This window comes from Halichoeres trimaculatus, unplaced genomic scaffold (genome assembly GCF_033239565.1).
Source record: "Halichoeres trimaculatus isolate MK-OKI-2021-1 unplaced genomic scaffold, fHalTri1.1 fHalTri1_scaffold_5, whole genome shotgun sequence".
Classification (NCBI taxonomy): domain Eukaryota; kingdom Metazoa; phylum Chordata; class Actinopteri; order Labriformes; family Labridae; genus Halichoeres; species Halichoeres trimaculatus.
The window spans coordinates 21,560,385-21,581,313 of NW_027437183.1; the positions used below are offsets into that span (position 1 = coordinate 21,560,385).

Here is a 20,929-nt window from a genome sequence, read left to right on the forward strand (position 1 = left end):
AGCAGATGCTGTAGATGTGGAAGGTTCAGTTAATTGTTAAAAAACATCCCTGATTGAATTGTCTTTGACCTGATGAGGCCTGAAATTTAGTTTTCTGTGGGAGAGGTGAGGAAGATGCTGGTTTGGGTGAAAAACTGGACCAAAGAGGGCTCCATTTGAGCACAGAGACACATTGGTGGAAAAGCACAAGATGTCATTAACAGCCTTAAATCAGAGTGACCTAAATTTTTACTGTTGTTTTCAAGTCAAACACACACAAACGCCAGCTGGCTTGATTTTGTTCAAACTGAATCACAGTCAAGTAATCACTTAAGATCATGTTTTCGAGAAAATGGTTACGTGGAGTGGGTCACTGAGTAGTGGAAAGTGGAAAGAAAGAAAGAGAGGGAAGGAAATAGGAAAGGGTGACTCACTGTAACGTTACCGTCAAATGGTTTCAAATTTAGCAGCAAATGGTAGAGTGGTTCTTTCAGGCAATCTATACTCAAATTCAAGACGCCAAGCGCTTTTTATAGATTAAAAGTTGAAACTAAAATATGGTAAAACTTCGACTGTAACCTCCTAAACTGAAACCAGACTGGGTGAGCAGGAATATGAATGATTACAGTGACAGGAAAGGGGGCACCGTCCTGCAATGTGATCTGGTCATGAGCTACTGTGTGTGTGTTGATAGTATAAACACATTCTGCACATTTATATCACATTCACTGAATTCATTCCTACACTGGATGGCAAAGAAGTTGGCACGTGAAAGCAATTGACAGTTTCTGGGAGTTAACCGCACACGCTCCTCAGTTATTAGCCCTGTCGTAAATGGCTCTCTGTTAGTACTGAGAGAATCATTTTCTAAAGCCCGCCCCAGAGTCAGATGCCAGAATGTCAGTGACTTTGCAGCCTGTGTTGAAATGGAAGTGGCTTCTGAACAGAAACGGGGAAACACAACCATAATTGCTGGTCCAGACCCACAACGGTCTGGTGTGTGGTTCCTGTGTGTGCAAAGAGGCACGGAGACTGTGCGCAGCAGGGTGGTGGTGGCGTGGTGTAACAATCACAACCGTCCCTGGAGATTTAGATAGGAGAGAGATCTTGTCACTTATGTAATATGAATAAATATGCATGTTAAAGAGGTATCGTGGGGAGCAGAGGAAACGAACTGATGATGCCTGTTTAACTGTTTGATTGCCTGAATTACACCTCGAAAAATAGGGGGACAAAATGAATACCCAGATGGTGTGTGACTACTCCCCCAGAACACATTTTTCTCACTCATTCAGTCACACACTTCCTCATCTCCATAGAGGGTTGGCACTTACATAATCACATCATCAAGCCCCAGCCCACTCCCCCCCTTCTCTCCCCCCTCTCCCTCCCGCTTCCTTTCTTTCTCCCTGTCCCTCTTGTGAGCGTGCAGAATAATCTGATCCCTGGGGAGGATTTGTCTGGAGGATGAGAGAAAGAGATGTGTGGAGGTGAGGAGGAGGAGGAAGGGGCACTGGGACAACACCCCCCAATACGTTCTTACTGGTTTTGGCCCCATTACGGCACAAGCAGAGATCATGTGAACAGATAGCAGCCTGTTCTTATAAAAGCACTACGCGCTTGTGTTGCTGCCAATCTCTGCATAACTCCCCAGAGGAGCAGCTCCACAGCTGTGCACGATACAGAGACTGTTAACAGAGAGAGAAGCCAGAATACTCCACCACAGCTGGGATGAATGAAACAGAAGAGGAGGGATGATGGGTGGAGTACAAAAAGCTCGATGTAAAAAGCCCTGAACTTTTCTGTTCTTACTGCTGTGCAAAAACTCTTCGCTGAGTGTCTGAAGAACTGAGAGGCCCGGGTGTTAACACCAACTGAACGCTGGAAGTAGATGAAAAGTCATCTTGATAAATCTATCTGCTGAGCTCCACTGATAGAGATCAAGAGGTTACATGTTGGCAAAGATGGAAAGACTGATAGATGAGAGGAAGCCTCACTGATCACTGTGAGATCTACACCAATGCTGCCATAAACTTTAAAGCCAAATTCAAAGGGACATCTTTGTTTTGTTTACGTTTTTTCACATGCGCTGCCCATAGCATTATAAAGCACTTACCACTCTAAAAACAAAATATTTCAGTTATAAATGAGCCAATATAAAGCAGCTGTGTTTGATGGCTGTGGTGGTACAGTATATTTTTCCCTTTAATGATACTGTTTGATGACCAGCGTCTCCTTCTGGAACAAAGGCTCTCTGGTCTGCAAGCTTTGAACCATCAGTAAGTTTGTGTGGTTCTGACATGTGCACAACAACGTCAAGCATGTAAAGCAACTATAATGGAAAATGGAATGTTTTAAGTTAAGGCAAGGGATGCAGTGATACACTTGACTCAGAATGAATATGATTTATGATAAGCTTCAGAGTGCATGTTAAACTGAAGAGAGATCATTACCTCTGCCAAGGAGGTGATGTTTTTGGAAGAGTTTGTCTGTCTGTGAACAACATAACTCAAACACTAACGAAAGGATAATGAAGGCATTTTCAGGAAATGTTCAAAATGGGATAAGGAAGAAGTGATTCAATTTTGGAGGTGATCTGGATTACCGTGTGGATCCAGGATTTTTCTAAAGGATTCTATATCATTGTGCGATAGGGCTAATTTCACCATATGTGTATATTACTCCACGATAAATGGTCGGAATGCTTTGCAAAACAATACAAGACAAGGTCACCATAATTTCTGACAGATGTAAAAGTACGATCCAGATCCTGACAATATTCTGGATACTAAGATCTGGAATATGAAATATGTACTGGGTCATCATAATTTTTAACACTGTGAGGTAACAAATTATCGTTCAAACCTGTAACTGACACCAAATTGTAGCAGACAGTCTGCTGTAAGGGAGGACTAAAGAGTTGTGTGACAATTACAATATGCTTGGCGGAGGTCTGCACTCTTAGTGCTTTCCCAGTTTTATTTCATTTTAGATCAGTTCTTTTGATGCTTTATTTTGGCTGTTTGTGGTGACATCAGAATATAGTTACCTTGGCAGAGAGTGGTCAAACTTGCTATTATTTAGAAAGATACCAAGGGCACAACTACAAGTTTGTAAATTTATGAGTAAATGAGAACCGCTGAGAGATTGATCCCAAGTGACAAAACCTTGATGTATTCACACCAACTGAAAAGAGATAAGCTCTCCAGATTTTCCAAGATTGCTAAATTTTTCTTTCTTTCCTTATTACCTTCAGAGCAGGTTGTGAAGACACTGCTTGCATAAAGAATAGAAACGGTGAGAACATTTAGTGAGTACTGAAAGGTAATGATGTACTTTCAAAAAAAAGGGGAGAACTCTATGATGGTCATTATCCTTAATGTAAGGAGTCGAGTATCCACATTCTGTAGTCTTAAAAGAAGCCCCAAGGACTCTACTTTGACATCCATTAACTACATTTGTCACATTTTACAGATAAATAGAGAGAATAAAACAGCTTTTATCTAAGCTCTGTTTTTATTATTGCAGCAGGCTTTTTTGCACTCAACTCTTTCTTCTGGCCTGAAATGACACCCTGTTAAGTGCTTACTCTGTGTTGTTACGCCTGCTATGAAATGTATTCTCTCCCCTTCTCAAGTAGCCTGGGTGATCTCAGACAGATGGGAAGAGGCGGAGTGACTGAGATAGTGCCTGGAGTAAAGAGGGGGATGACACAAACAAGCACAGTGGCTCACCAATGATTACACTGTGGTGGTTTTCTGACCTATAATTAGGGTTAATTTAGAGCATTAACTAAACAGCACATTTTCCCCTTGTCTTCAGTTCAGCATGGCACTGGAAGACATGAAGGATATGTAGATGCATCACACTGGAGAGAGATAATGCCTCTCTCAAAAGGAGTTTTTGAGTCAATGCAGCTGCTAATATTGTTGTATGATTGTGACTGACCCTGTGCCTGCAACAGACAGAGATATGGTGTGCAGAGTTCCTGAGACTGATGAAAAGACAAGTACACATCTAAGAGGAGAGTAGACTGAAGGATTGCCAAGGCCAGAAACATCTATTCATGCTCTGAATGAGAGCGCAGAATAAGGGCTTCAGACTGGACACTAAGCTCTGTAAAGGAATGCTGAAGGCCTGACAGATTTCACTGAAAGACTCCCCACCCACAGGCGCCTGCCAGCATGACCAGCGGTATATTTCACAGTCTGCACAAAGACACTAACTGCAGGTCTCCCCCTTTGAAATCATCACTGTTTTATATCCGCTGTAGAAGTTAAACAACGCATCTGTCTCACAGAAACAGGCCCCATGTAATCTAAGAGCGGCTGCCAAAGCACCAGTGATTGTATGAAGCTAATCAGGAGCTGGAGGGTTGAGGTTAAATATTGTGCTGTTTGTTTTTACGTCAAACCAAGACCCAGTGTTTCCACACCATGGGCTACGCTAAGCTAACAGTTCCACAGGGCCAGCACACAGCCCAGTGCCTCACGCTGAAGACCCTAATCCCATCTGATTGATACTTTAAGACGCCGACACAACATGCAACGACCACACACTGCCACAGAGTCATTCTACCATCTGCTGTCTGCTGTTGCAACTCCATTGTGCTGAGGCGGCTAAAGGTACACAAACTACCCGTCAGATTTTCAGAAAGAGGCCTTACTCTGAGCATAGCATGCCGTACATCTAACAAATATCTTGCAGTTGGTTTCTAGTAAAATCTACCTCTTTAAAGTTTAATTTCTTACTTCTGCATGTTTGAACATATACCAGGAAGTCTGCCATGACAAGCAACTGAGGAGAAAAAACATTCTCGCGACCATTCTTCAAATCCTCTGCGCATAATGTTAAATTGAAGGCATTCACATAAACTATTAATAAGTACTCATCGAGACTCGCCCTCAAAAAAGCATGGCAACATAAATAATGAACAACCTTTGGTAGGTACAAGACCTGGGTCTCTAGAGAGAAAGTACTATGCACACAGTGCATTGGCTGACTTACTATTCGTCTATTGAAGATGGCAAAACTCTGCAAGCTTCATTGCCCCGCAGAGCCGTTTAACACAACATTACAGAGGAACGGCTCGGGGACGCCAATTACATAAGGATTACACTGAGGGAGGGTTAACAGGCGGAGGCTTTAGTAGAATAATACTGCATAAAAATGCAGCCTGCATGACGCTTCCGCTGAGCGAGCTCTGTCCTTCATTCATTGAGACTGAAGAGGGACAAATGCATTAAAAGGACAAAAGAACTATTTTCATATGAATGCAATGAAACATTCTTACACTGAATGATTAATAACAGCAGAACATGCAAAAAAGATTCACGAAATTAAAACATCTTATCACAATTGAATCCCTAAATGAAGAAGATGTGAACAAGATTAATCATAGCAAAGTGGTGAAAGTCATGCAAAGAAGCATTCAGACTGATGTAATACAGCCATGCACTTGTTTACATCTTTTCCTGTTATATAACCTTGTGCTGTATTTGGGCATTAAATAACACTGCCCCAAAAAAATAAATGGTACTCTAAACATACAGTGGAAAAAACAACGAGGAAATGAAATGCACACTTATTCAAAGCACATGGCTCTCTTAAGCAACAACAGTTCTGTTGATGCACAGAGGAGAAACTGCTCCTACCTCTCATTGCCAGGCTGAAACTCTGACAGCAAAGAAGGCCGGCGGCGATGGGGCTGGGCCAGGTGAGAGCTGTAGTCCCTGGCATGATGAGAGTGGTAGTCAACCAGTCCCACTTCCTGGAAAACAAATTACAACAAGCTGTCAGTGTGGAATAATATCATAATTTAATTATTGCTCCTTCAGAACGCTGTAACAATAAGGAATAAATATATGAAATCAACATTAAACATTGAAAAACATCTTGAATATTCCCTTTACTGCCTTGTTTTTTCTGAGATATTCTTTTATTTTTCCTAAAGCTTTCATTTCTCCCTCTGTTTCTATTAGTTTCTCACACAAACGGGGTCGCCCATACAGCCACTGTAAACTCTCATGTCTGCCAATCAGGAGGTTGTGGGACACAGTCTGTCAACCCTCATCTCCTCCTGAGTGTGATGATAAGACGGAGGGAGAAGGATTAACTACAGGTGCAGCTGTGGGGATCCTGGGGGGGCGGGTGCAGCCTTGGATTCTCCCGCCAAACAGGAACAAAAAGAGACCTGTGAGCACTGGAGGTCACAGGATGAACTTGTACATCAGCTCGAGGCCTCTACTTTGAAGCACAGACAGCTTGCTTTGTCCTCGGTACGTAGAGGAACATAATCTTGATAATTAGGAGAGGTGGGTGAAAATAACAGGGAAAGCCTTAATGTGAGCCCACAGTGAAAACATGAACTTTCAACTCAAACATCTAATGAGGGAACAGTTCTGTGTGCACAACACTGCAGCCTGGGAATGTTTCTGTTGTTGAAACATCAGCAGGGGCCCCTGAGGTCACGCTCTCTCCAGTGGTTCACAGTAATGCCATGTTTACAAAATATGCACCAAGCACCCTAAGTTAGTCCTGAACAGTCTCTAAAAATGCCGCTGCTACAGACAGCACCTTCTTATGCCTCTTACCGTGTGTGCCCGCTGCAGCTGCAGTGGTAGACTAGCGGGGTTTGGCAGGTGCCTGGTGTCCACAGTCCTCCGGCCCGGCGGCACGGACTGGGGGTGAGAGGACATGCTGGCACAGCCGCTTCCTCTACAAGCAGGAAGAGGGTGTGGCTCCAGAGGAGATGCCGGGCATTATCGGCTGTTTCGCTTAGCCAGCAACCTGTAGAGACAAAGAATGAGTCATGAGACATTTGGTGTTGTTTGGAAACCTCCCATGGATGACTTTTCACACTGTCGCGCTTGCAGAGAACAGAGAACAATGCATGCAACATTATGCAGTTTGTGATACTGTTGCTGAGGAGATAAAAGTCTGATCCAGATCCAAACTGTGTTTACCTCTGCTGCTCTCTCTATTACTCTGATTCAAAGAGTGAATGTCCCTGCACCTGTTATGCTGAGCTGCTCCTTCTTTGCTTACTGAATGGCCCACTGTCCTTACACTAAAGACTCACAGTCACACAGCAGCCAAGTCAAGCCGCTAGCCTACAAACCAAAAATACTCTGAGTCCACTGGGGCTTTAGAGCAAACAAAAATAACTCAGCGAAAGATCAAGATGTGGGCCTTGAGAATCGGTACTACATTTATTCAGGATGACGTTACGTAAAGCAGAGTGATTTCATCAACAGTGACAGAGAGTGGATATCTAAGGATAAAAAAAAAAAAAAACATGCCGTAGCCCAGCCCAGCGGAGTGTATCTGGGGATTAAAAGTGCTACTTCATGTCCTTCTATTCAAACTGAATCATCGCGGTGAACTTTAATTACCTGCAAAAAATGGCAAATGACTGTTAGACACTTCCTTTAGGGTAAGAAATGTGCTCGAGTTTTCAGTGACAGACACTAGAAATACTCCCACAACACAAAGCTTCAAGTGGTGTGACAACTGCATATGCCAACAGTGCTCAAGGCTGTGCCTTAACATTTTTCACCCACAGCACCGCTGCTACAGAGTATGATAGTCCTGTAGCACAAGACAAAACTTGTAGCAAGATATAAAATGTGTTATTTCTCTAAAGCCTAGCGTAAGTAGTGCAGTTTATCACTTACACAGGTTGTAACTCGTAATGGTTATAAATGTTAGGAGGTTCAACTCTAAACCTCCCTGCACCAGCCACAGAATATCTGTTGCTGCTTTGCATTGAATATCTGCACAGGGAAATTCCTTTTCCTCCCTGCTTCGCATTTGTGTATGCATCAAAATCCAGGCCCTTATGTAACATTACTTCATAAAGTTAACACTCAATGTTGTCCAATTTTACACACATTTAAGGCTGACTTCTTCTCTGTGTTTCTTTTTTTCTGAGCAACTCAGCACAAAATCAAAGACTTCATAGATCTCCAGCTAGATTTCGGATTCAAGTACTCTACTAATAACTGCTCACAATGAAAGTAAATCAGAAAATGCAAATAACTTTGGTCTTGTTGGATGAGTCATCTGGTAGAGATTTCTTTATCTTCTTCTGTGGAAAGACGTTTGTTTTTACTAGCCATCCACAACGTCAGTGATGCATCACTTGCTGATTCACGTAGGGCGGACCAAGAACTGTGGCTGTGTCTGAAATCACTCCCATCCACTATATAGTGCACTATGTTATGGATACAATATATTGTAGTGCCGTCCCAATTTTGACTGAGCATGGTTATACCCTATAAAGTCCACTCAATGTATCCCACAATGCAATTTGAAAAGTAGTGTTTCAGCCATGTACACTATGGGAGCAATAAATACCATTGTGCATTGCAGTTCAAACAGAAGAAATGGCTGATAACATGATCACTGATAACTGAGAATGTGAAAGGTCATGACAAACTGTAAGTTCACATTTTCCAATGTAGTGTGGCATTAAATAAAAAAGACCCAAGGATCTAGTCCTGGTTTAATGTTAACAGTTTATTGACCCACTTAATACTGGTTTCTGTCGGGCCTAACCATGCCAGAGAACACTTTGCTCTCTGTTTTACTCTTAGACGAGTGACTTCCACAGCTCCGAGCAGAGAAACACAGGAGATGTCGGCCACTGAACCACCAGCTGTGGGTGATGCCTTCACTGGACCTTTTAATTCTCAAACACAAATTGATTTGTGGCGCAAATATGAAGTTGGTATTAAGTTAAATGATTACTGAAAATAGCACATAATGCACTTATTTTTTTAATTTGATTGTTGTTGAAAAATGCATATATAGTAGTTTTATTATTATCAGGGCTGTCATTTTAACGCGTTAATTAGATTAATTAATTACACTGCAAATTAACGCATTAATAAAATTAACGCAGATTAAACTGGATCCCAAACCCACAGGGGGCTCAAAAATGCACCTACTTTTAAATGCCTGGCATTTACAAACCGTTTGTCCTATTCAAAAGCTGTAAAAACCTAATGTCTTTTAATGTAATTTAAATGTCCTATAATCCAAAATCTTTACTTTGGGACCTTAAGCAGATATGAGATTAAATGCGATTAATTAGATTAATCAATTACAAATCCTGTAATTGATTAGGTTAATTTTTTTAATCACCTGACAGCACTAATTATAATAGAAGTTACTGAAATCAATGCCATTTTGCAGTATTTGAGAAAAATTGTAACTGTAAATTAGCGATGCACCATATTCAATTATTTGCTGATATCTGATACGCTGATATTTAACAACTCATTTAGCCAATATCGATACCAATACCGATATTTTTTCGATATTTGCGGATATTATTGGCTCTCTTCTGTTTTGGCAGTAGCATATTGTATTATGGTGCATAACCCCATCACATTTATAATGTAATATTCATTAGTGCTGCACGATTATCGCAATCACAATCGCAATGTCAGCACATGCTTTTCCGATTTTTCTCCATGATAACCAAGCAAGTCTGTAGACTCATCATGACACAACTTTTCTTATTAAATCGCAAGCACAATCGCAATCGCAATATTGTCCACCTAATCGCAAATCGCACCTTTTCCCCAAATCGTGCGGCACTACTACTCATTTGTTGTGCAAAATAAGGAAAACTTGAAACTGTATATTTATGACATTTGTTTTAATATTCAAATTACAAAAGATAAATTATACTTGAAAGCTGGATGATGCTCTTCTTGAAAAAATCATAACAAAATCATAGCATATTTGATCAATGTCATAGCTAACAGTCATTAAACATAACCTTTGTTTACAGGGAACATGTGAGAAATGCAACTGCACAGCAGTTACACCCAAAATGAATAAAATGGTTTACTTTGGTAAATGGTAATTGTGCCTATTTAGTCAGCTCCATGTACTTTGCAGACTGCTGCTTAAGTTTAACTTTAAACAGTAACCAAATATAGGACACTTCAATCTGAACTGTGCAAACAAAATCACCATATGTGCAATAACACACGCAGCTTCAGCCCATTATTTTATCAGTTTATTATATCGGCAGAATTTCAAGTGTTTGCCGACATCTGATATTTTATTTTAAAGGCAATATCAGCCGATACCGAAGTGCTGATAATATCATGCAGCCCTACTGTAAATCACCAGCCGTACATGAGCAACGTTTTTGTTTTGGGGAGAGTGATGATGTCACCCTCAGTGGCTGGGGACAAAGCGAGCAGTGTCCGAAATGTTTTAATTTTGCTGAGTGAGTGGACTATACAGTAATAATTCACTATATAGTGAAGGGAGTAGGAAATGACTGATTTCAGACACAACCCATGATCACAGAAAGTGTTTGAGCTCCATGCACATCATATAAATTAGCGCCGTTAAAAAATATTCTGCACAAAATTTCTTATCATGTGCCTAAAGTATTATACTGTAATGCTGCAACACAATGCAACAAAAAAACAGAGCAACACTCAAATACTCACTCCCTCCTGCTGAGTATGTACCCAGACAACTACTTTGCTTGTCGTCTAACCAGAACTCCAACAGGCAAGTCAGCAGGTAGTGTTGTGTTGAATTTCTTCATCAAAATACTGCCAAGCCATGCAGCGCTGTGTTGGGAGAGGCTATCTGTCATCTTGAAAGAAGTTTAATCAACAGCAGACATCATCAACCCCTTTTTCATACCTGTCTGCATAGGCAATTTGAGAGATTGTTCCTCTCCACACCAATACAAAGAGACAGAAAAAAGATTTGAATGTGAAAAATTGTGACCACATTATCAGAATAAGAGACACAACTAAGGAGGAAGGTGGTGACTCATTCAAATCACTTAACCGTCTCGAGTAGCAATGCGAAAAATTTCAGGTCTAGTTTAACCAAACTGTGGTCTTGAAGCTTGTTCAGCCCTGGTCCTCTTCTCACAGCAGCAGTCTCACTCTCGCACTCTTTCGAGCCTGATAGTAGTCAGTAGTACTCTTGACACCGTGTTTCTCTGACTCCTGCCAACAAAGAAATTAGGACTGCAGCCATTTCTATCTCTAAAGAGGCCTCTCTCTCGTAGCTCAAGTTTCAGAGCTGTGAGAGGCACACAACCATCAGCGGGCTGGCAGAAATATGGGCTCTCAACATGGCACTGATCGAAATCCTGACAAGACGGTAAAGTAGTTTAGAGGCAAAGCAATCTGTTAACTGTACGGGAAAGCCATCCACACTAGGACTATCACCAAAAAAGTGCATGGTCTTAGTTTTCTAAATGCCAGAGAATAAAATTAAACACTAGACTTATAAAGGTATCATTTATTAGCATGATTGGCTAACTATGGTAAGGAGCATCTGTGTTTTAAACAACAAGCATTTGTTAAATATATGTTTATAATGTTAGTCTAATATTCATCATGGGCTTGTTTGAGTAATTGATCGTGTCACAGTACAAATGATGTTTCATTAATCGAGGCATATCCTTACTGTGATGGTTAACCAAAGTATTATTTAAAGCTCTGTTCTTGATGCTTTGTAGAATTTATCTTTACACAGTAGTAAAACAGTACGTCTTGTTTACTGTTCTTGGATTGATGACAGCATACATCAGTCCACATTAGCATACATACTCCCAGCAGTTTAGATTCAACATGATATGTTTGTTTCCCCTACAACAGTGGCGTTTGTTGACATTTGGTTGGACTTAAATGCCGACAGAGATGGTCTTAACATAACTCATAGCTATCACAAGGTTTTGCACCTTGTTCATCAGAAATCTGGTATGGACGGGTAATTCCAGCCAAAGAAGTAGAGATGCACTGATCCAACTTTTCTGGTCCCGATACCAATATCTGGGCTTTGGGTATCGACTCATACCAATCCTGATCTGATATCAGTGTTAAATAATAACCTGCATGCTCTACTGCAGGATAAGACTAGTAATGTGTTGAGTAAAAGACAAAAATGTGTATATATGGAAGTACTGAAGTTAACATTAATTTAAACTTTAAGTGTTTAAATGTTTAATAGCAGTTTGGTTTGAGAAAAAGCTTCAGAATTTACAGAAATGACTATTTGATTGTAAAATTTTAAAACCCTGTAGACTAAATCATAACTTAGCCTTAGTGTCAAGTTTGGACCAATCCGCCAATACACGATACCAGGACCAGATCTGTGATTCCTTAAAAAAAGAAAAAAGGTATTTTATAGTAACTGCAAATCATTTGTAGATTAATCGAATGGTCCTCCAACCCCATGCAGACCGAACGAGACAGAAATTCACTGACTCATTTAATCACTGCGCAAAGTTGTTGTGGGCTGGTTAGAGATGATGTACTAATGGAAATGATCCATGTATATACTCTGGTTTTACAAAAAGAGTTTCTTTTTTGTAGTTCCTACAAGAATTCCTCCACTGTCAACTGACAATTACGCTCTTAAATTATGTTTTCTAACTTTTGCGGTTATTTAACTGCAAAAAGGGAACAGCTTCAGGTGGCCTACTACCATCATCTAGCAGTTATTATCACACTACCACCAGAGGCTTGTAAAAACAGATGATTACATACATTTTTGAGATGAGATTAAACTTACATGAGCATAGCTGTTTTTGTTTTTGTTTTTTTTTCAAATATGAGAAGATTACTTGAAAATTCAAAACCCCGACAATCCAAATAATGGATGGGTGTCATATTGCATGGAACTAATTTTGATAGCATCAAATCGCATATTGAACCTTTGTACAAAAACAAACTGTTTGTCCTGCCTTAAACTAGAAAGAATCAGGTGTGCTCTTAAACTCTCAACAAGAAGCTTTGATGATATGTGGGGCTCTTTTTTAAATGCATTTCATTCCATTTGAAGCAATTTTTGTGATTGCGTACTTATTAATTTTTCATTCCCTTTTCTAACCCTACTTTATGCAATCCGCAGTTCTTCATCTATCTACTCAGGTATGCTTGACAGACTTGTGTTTTTCTATTAGGCTCACTGGCAGTGATGGAGGGAGGGGAGGGGTTTGTTTGGGTTTTTTTTGTGTGTTTTTTTTTCTCTGTTTGTTATATTGTAATATGCCCGATTGAAGTATTTCTGTGCTACCTCTCTTTCTAATATTTTCGGACCATGCAATTATTTTGTTCTGTGGAAAATTTCAATAAAAAGGTTTTGATTAAAAAAAAACAAGCTGTTTGGATTATCAGACAAAGGTTATGAAGTATGTTTTTCTACACCAGCAGAAATAATGCCAGAATAGTGAGTTCACAGGTGTCCACAGTAGTTCCTTAAAATATCCAACCCAGAAATGCTTAGTTATTTGAAAACAGTCATGAAAAAGGACTTTTAATAACACTGTCAAACTAAGAGCAGACATCCCTGTAGGAAGCCTTCATTATCAGCATGTGTTTGCTTGTAGTAGAGTGTCAGTGTGCCAGTCTCCATTGTCTGGCTCAAATTTGGTCTCTTTTTGGAGTACAAAGAGAACCACTATCTGCTCTTCCTTCCTGCTTAACTGTCACAAACACAAAAGGTCACTTGATTTCAGTTACGCAAAGAGCTCTATTACCAACAGCTGAACATTGCTCTGGCTTTAAGGAACAGAGGAGCTCTGTAAACACGAGCTTAGAGAGGCCATGAGATAGGGGAAACCTGCTGAGATTCCAACACTGACTCGAGACTTTGCCTTGAAGTCGAGCAGTCAAAAGTGTGACTTGAAATATTCACAGAAAGTGGAGCGTGCTCATCTTTAGATGTAACAGACCTGGATGATCAGGCCACACAAAATGAAGTGATTAACACTTTGAGGAGACTAACCTTATTGCTGGGGAGATGTTATATAACATGGACAAAGCATGCAAATATGTGCCGAAAAAAACAGGCCTGCAAGAGTAAAAGAGGGTGAGATAAGCAATCCTCCAAGGAAGCCTTTCTTTGATGGCCGTCCAGCTCAGAGAGATTTCCCCAAGAGGGACGTAAACAAATCCTCAGGCAGTCACAAGATTCGCTCAGGACCCACAAACACAGAAAAAAAACCTGAATCAAGACGAGAGGGGCCGACACAATGAAAAAGCTTTGACATAAACTTTGAGGCGAGGGGCCTTCCAGACAGGAGGCTAAACACATGCACTGGCACTGCTACAGACACCCACAGGCAAGTTGTTGGCTCAGGGCCAGCACTGGGAATGAACTCAGTCACCTCACTCTTCTCACTCCAGCGTGTTTTTCCTTCTCCCCCTCTCTTATGCTTTCGTCTCTCGCACAGAGTAGAGTGGGCCCCAGCCTTCAGCGGTGCGAGCCAATATTTCATCCTCTTACCCCTCCACCCACCGACCCTCCCTCTGCTCCCCATTTTAGGAATGGCTGTGGAAATACTAGCACAGAGCGCACAGACGGCTTCCCGCCTGCCAAGGAGAGCAGGAGGCTGACTTCAAACAACAGTTTAATTCTTCTGACATAAACAGTTCATCAAATCCCTGTCTGCTCCAACTTGGTAGCTTGACATTGAAGCTCCAAAAGAGAGAGAAAGGGACTCCACAGCTCGTAACATATTTTTGTTCAGAGCCTTGATAGCATGGCTTGGACCTTGATAGATGTGAGAGCGCTGTGAACAGGCGACCACCCTAAAATAAATGATTTACTGTTAATTAAGACCGATGAAAATACTTTCACACTGAAAAACAATCGCACAAGTGTGCTAGACTGTCAGAAAAGCCTTGCCCAGAGAAGCCTTCTCTGTTCATACACATGCAGCTGGTATGAAGAGGCAGATGAGTGAACAGTAATGGGCATAAAGCTGGGTCTGGGAACAACATCAGAAGTCTATAAAGCAGAGCCCGAGAGAGCAGAGCGCAGGGGAGGGGGGCTGCTAGGACTCTCAGGCCAGGAATGTGGCACCCTGTCAGGTCTCATAAGGATTTATCTCCCTGGAGCCTCATTACCAAAGGGCCCCGGACAAGGAGACTCTCTCTGGCTTACTCACCTTCAACATCAATATGGAAGTACTCACAATCACCGTACATACATGAGAAGCATTGCTTCATGATTCACAAAAGACCTTCATCTCACTTCCAGCTTGGGTGGTCCAGATCACTTCATCAGATGCTAGCAAGAAGTGAAGCTACATGACGGACTGTTACATCTTGTGAAAACTGTTCAGTGTTTTCAGCATGAATAAAAACAGGATCCATCAGACCATTATAATCTTTAGGAACTTCTGTATTGGCCTCCACTTTTATCTCCTCGTGTTCATTCCTCCAATCCCGCACTCCCCCTCCCTGCCTGTCCAGCTAAATTAAACATGAAAACAAAGCTCTTACAATTAATCCACTGAAGCTGCAGTATTTGAGACCCAAGAGGTTTATTAAGGTCAGGGATCAGAAACAAGGGTAATCTGTGTGGTAAACAAGCAGCTGGTAATCACAGTTCCTAAAGACAGATGCAGCAGAAACACTTTTCCACTTTCCCTTTCCACCGAGCCATCACGACTGTGGTGTTTTTAATCATAAGAACAGATGAGCTTCTCTGATCACTGGAAATACCTGAGGCTGAGGGTGCTGATGTTTTTCAGACTCAATTTTATTCTCCTGATTAACATCTGGGCAATACAGACTCATTGGCTTAGGACGGGTAGCTTATGTACTGTGGTTTGACACATTGTGTTATCGTGACCATGGTGGCTTGCCACAGTGCACGAAGTGTGATGAAAAAATCTCAAAAAAGTTGTGCTATTTTTTTTTTTAAACAAAATGAAGAAGCTTGTTTTTTGTTTCTGTAAGTGATCTCAAAGACTTAAGTTACGAAACATACTCTCCTGCGCCAGCAAACATCAAACAGACTGCTGCGTACAGAGCTGAGGGGGTCTGAGTCATATATCCAGGCAGTATGTAAAGAGAATGTAGACAAATGATTTACAGTATGATTTTTTTTTTAATTGCGTAACTGCTCTAGACTTGTTTCATATGGGAGAAATATGTATGAGTGATTGCACTGTTCAGTTGTTACACTTGAGAATACAAATCAAACAATAGCAAACATGTAATGAAGCTATGAATCCCTATTTCCATTAAGGATGTGTGCATTTACTCAACTTCACAATCAAATTAAGTCACTGTCTCCTGTCACCACCGGAAAAACAAGTTGGTTAAGCAATGTCAGTAATATTTGTTCACTTCTCATCTGTAATGTCTGAGCTGTGGTGAAGTCACCAGCCGTCAGCCAGCTGAGCCCTAACTCAGGGTGATGATGATTACTTTCTGGTAAACAAGCTGAGATGACTGTCAACATCTTATCGTACGACTTGGTTTGGCTTATCTTGATTCAGAAAATGGAAAAAAAGTTGAGTGTTGGCCGTGTCAAGTTAACTCGACAGTCAACAACTTGTTGTAAGTTCAGCCATGTGGCTGTTAACCTACAGAAAATCAAACGGACAATATTCCTCCACAATCTCTGTAATGAACAAAATGAACTTAACTTGTTGACCTGTTTCTAAGATTTTTTACCTTGTGAATAATTTTTATGAGATTATATTTTCATTTAAACATCTAGGATAGTAGTCATGTCACCGCATTCCTAGTCTTTTATAACTTTCCTGCCATTCTTTACACCAATAACTATACCTATGTTTAGGGGTGGGTAAAAATATGAATGCATTGATGCATCGCACTATTTCCTCAACTAATTCAATAAATCCTCTGAAATCAATTCACCTCCTGGCAAGTTCAGCGTTGTGTCGCTGATTGGAAAATCAAACAATCCTAATAACTTCTAAACCACAGATTTGGAAAATATGTGCACTTATCGTACAGTGTGTGCTGATAGTGGAATCAGCGTTTTAGACCCAAGCTGTTATTTGAACCAGGCTGTCAATATGCTTTATAATGCTGTAAAAGCCTGTTTTTATGGCTGGGTGTGTATGTGACTTCTGGTCTTTCTGCAGCCAGCCCCAAGTGGATTCTCGATGAACAGCAACATTTAGCACTTCCGCTTAGGGTTCATTTTTACTGACCGAATGTGCCCCTTGGTGTACAGCCAGCTCCTTCAGCTTTGGGTTGTTTTATTGCCCGAAACGTGAGGTGACATACCACATATGTTCACATGGGCATGAAAATCGAAATTCGAAGCATCTAAACAAAATCAAATTGATTTGAATCAAATCGCAACCTTAAAATCGAAAAACCAAATCACATTTAGGGATGGGAACCTTTCATATTTGAAACAATATAGTACCAATGCCCGGTACCTGGCAATCGGTACCAGTACTCAATGGTACCAATTTTCTGTACTTTTTTGTAGTTATGTGGTAAAAAATATCAATTTCTTTGACAATATTATCAATATATTTTTCAATTTAACATATAGAATATACCCTTGCAATGCTGTGTCTATGTCCATCATGGAAAATCGACTATTCTTTCACTCCCTCACAGTCACAAGGATGTGTTTAAGTACCTAAAAATGGTACCTTTTGATTTTACATGAATCCGTACCCGGTACTTTTCGGGTCAGTACCTTTAAAAGTACCTGATTCGGTACCCATCCCTAATCACATTATGAGATTTTCAGCAATACTCTGCCCCACTATGTTTGAATGTTCCTCTTTGATTTATAACAAATCCAAAAAGCTTTCTATTTCATAAATAAACTGGCAGCAACTAACCTGAAGGTAACTGACACTTTGTGATTTATTTGACTGCATTAACATAAGAAAGACTCCAGATCCCATTGCAACAGGTTATAAGCACTGTTTAAATGTTTTATTTGTTTATCTTTCATTCGTTAAAACTAATTAATGGGACATGTATAATGCATGTTGGTCTAGCAGTAAGATGAAATGTGGTTTTAATGTGCAGTCAAATATAAAGATCCCACATCTCCTATCTCTGTATGATCTATGAATGTTGTTCTTTATATGTCAACAAACACAGCAGAGCAAAGAGGAAGCCGCAGTACACAGCCCTAAAAAAGGTATTTGCAAACACGTAGAAGGAAAGGAAACGCTCTTATCAGTCTAACCACACGTTCATAACACTGCAGAGCAGTGACATCTAAAACAGTGCTGACAAGGCAGACTGTCACTTCTCTGTCACTGTGACATTTTAAATGGGGAAGGCAGCACATGTCATTGTAGTGCATAGGTCATGAGCTTGAAAGATTTACTCATCATCAAACATGGTAGGCAGAAGACAAAGGGGCTACTTCAGTACGTTAAAGGTATCCTAAATGATGTAAATTGGTGTCCTACAACCTTCAAAAGCAAAAACCAGGAAGAGGATGAGTTACCAGGAAGAAAATCAAATATAAGGTGACAGAGAGCGGATATAAAAAGCAGCAGGTGACATAATTGCGAGCTGTGTGCTGGCTCGAGGGAAAGTGCAGCTCCTGGAAGGGCAGGCAGGTGGCTAATGCATAGCTTTTAACACTGAACATAGAAAAAAAATCATTTTACCTCGAGCTGACTTGTTCCACTTATGCTTAACTTTCAGACAGGAAATCAAAAGTCACAGCACAGTCAGAAACTGAAGATACTGTGAGAAAAGTGCTATCACCCAGTCAACTTTGGCACAGCTATAATTTCTCTGACAGGAAGAGGTACAATCATCTCTGCAAACCGCAGCCTGTCACACCTTTCTCTGAATCCCACAGAGCGGCACAATTCTCAAGAAGCTCAAGACAGAATGATTAGCACAAAGGAAACACCTGCTGCCGCAAGCAAGAGGTGAAAAACAAATACATGTGAAACTGAAAATGGAAGTAGGCTCAAGACATAAACAAAGAAAACACATCTTACGACTACTATTGGACTTCCATGTACATGTCTGGATAGAGCTATGACTACAGTTAACTTCTGTATATTACTACAAACCAAATGGTGTGCTATGCTGAAGCTGCAATCTGGGTCATAATCAAAACATGTCTATGCAACAAACCACAAACAGATCAGATGTTTTCGAACACCTGCCATGTGAATAATACTTCATTTATTAAATCTGGTGTTAGAAAATTCAAAAAAAAATGGGGAGCAAGAAATCAAAAGCAGGACACCTTCTTTAAATAAAATGTGACAGGAATAATGTGCATCAAGCTTAGCCTCTCATTTCACACAAACAGATGTGTTCAGTTCCAGTTCGAACAGCTTCCTCCTCCACAACAGGTACAAAAAAAAATTAAAAAGGCAACCCAAAGGAATTGGAGATGTTTGATCTCAGTTTTCATTTATCACCACATTAGAGCCTCTAAATCCTGAAAATGAAGGATTAGGAGAAAGTAATCCTTCAAAAAATGGATAAGACATAGGGATGTGTACCTTTCACATTTGAAACGATACGGTACTGATACCCGGTACCTAGCAATCAGTACCGGTACTTAACGATACCAATTTTTGGTACTTTTTTTGTATTTATGTGGTAAAAAATATCAATTTGTTTAATAATAGAATATAAAAATACTTGGATTTAACATATTTATTCTTCACGATATAACTTTGCAATGCCAATGTCCAGCATGAAACATCCCCTACTCTTCCACTCCCTCACAGTCACAAGGATGCACTTAGGTACCTAAACATGGTACCTTTTGGTTTTATCTGAATCGGTACCCGGTACTTTTGACAGAATTCGGTCAATACCTATAAAAGTACCTAATACGGTACCCATCCCTAATGAGACACCAGAAGGTTTCCAGTTCCACCAAAGTGAGTCGGAGGATGAAAAGCCTGGACTGAAGCTTTAGCTGATGACTCTTTAAAAGTGCATCTAAGGGCAGGGAAATAAAATTGATTTAAATTGTATTTTTGAGAGCATTTTTCATCTACCTAAAATATGTTCAACATGAATTGGGGAACACGGGTTAAATCAAAGAATAGAGTAATGGTTGCACAGACCTGGTTGCCTAATTCAAAAATTTACTTTTGTTTAAAGGGGACATATCATGCTTGTTTCTCCTTTTCACTATGCCAGACCAGGATGCCTGTAAAGCATTTCTGCCCTCAGTACAAGTCATTTAGTTCCTTCATTGCCCCACAATAGGGTTCTCAATATCCTCAGTTTAGGCCATTCTGAAGATCTCGTTGAAACGCTCCATTTCGAGAATGACCTCTAGTAACCTTGCAACGTCACAGCCCTTTGCGCTCTGATTGGTCAGTTCTATCAGAGGGGCGGAGGGGGTAGAGCCAGGGGGCGATTTTTGCAGCATGGCAGTATTTACAAAATCGCCATATTGAATGAAACAGACCGAGCAAGTTTGCTGTTTGCCAAAACGTCACCGTAAGGTATTGATAGCACTAATAAAATGGCAGAGTGTAGGATATGTCCTTTTGTATTGGACCCCGAGTCAGACCCGGACGGTTCTGCAGCTTAGGAGGAAGAAAATCCACCTGGACACAGATCATCTCAGGACGCTTCAGTGTGGTGAGTCAAACCAGTACTGTACATGTATAGTTTATACATGGAAATATAGGCAGACTTCACCAATAAACTATTTCTATAACAGGGCTCCGTCTTGCTCCTTCACTTTTATCTGTCTGTTTTATCCATCATGCTGAAAGTGTAGTCTAAAGATCGCCTCTACCGTCAGTTCGTCACTATGTCAGCACTCAGTCAAGTTAGCCAGAGCTAGTAGTGAGCTTTATTTATACTCGGCTCTTGGTGGGTGTATCCCTTGATGGCGGTTGTGTGACTAACTGACATCACAGAGGAGGAGCTGCTTTATCAGATTACTCCAATAAAAAGAAAGCATCCTCGTGTCGTCATGAAGGTCGAAATCTCGAAGCCAAAAGTCAATGACCTATTTTCAGAGGCATCAAATCTCATTCTAGGATATCAGAAAAATACAATATCTCATTTTTTGAAAATTCAGGGGGTGAAAGGTCTCGTTTTCAACTTTATTATTTTATATGTAAGTATTAAATCAGGGATCAGCATGATATGTCCCCTTTAAAAAAGGTAAACAACAACACTGGTAAAGTGCACTCCTGATACATAACTAT

General features: G+C 40.5%; 1 protein-coding gene across 5 annotated transcripts in view; it reads right to left on the bottom strand.

Moving 5' to 3' along the window:
* The window catches only part of ncor2 (nuclear receptor corepressor 2), a 101,451-nt gene that overhangs the window by 65,876 nt on the left and 14,646 nt on the right, over positions 1 to 20,929 (bottom strand). For all 5 annotated transcript variants that reach the window (XM_074671369.1, XM_074671371.1, XM_074671368.1 and 2 more), the window contains exons 2-3: positions 6,573 to 6,768; positions 5,634 to 5,749 (exon numbers count right to left, since the gene is read on the bottom strand). In XM_074671369.1, the coding sequence (XP_074527470.1) occupies positions 5,634 to 5,749; positions 6,573 to 6,677 (221 nt within the window). In that variant the 5' untranslated portion in view covers positions 6,678 to 6,768. The remainder of the gene's footprint in view (positions 1 to 5,633; positions 5,750 to 6,572; positions 6,769 to 20,929) is intronic.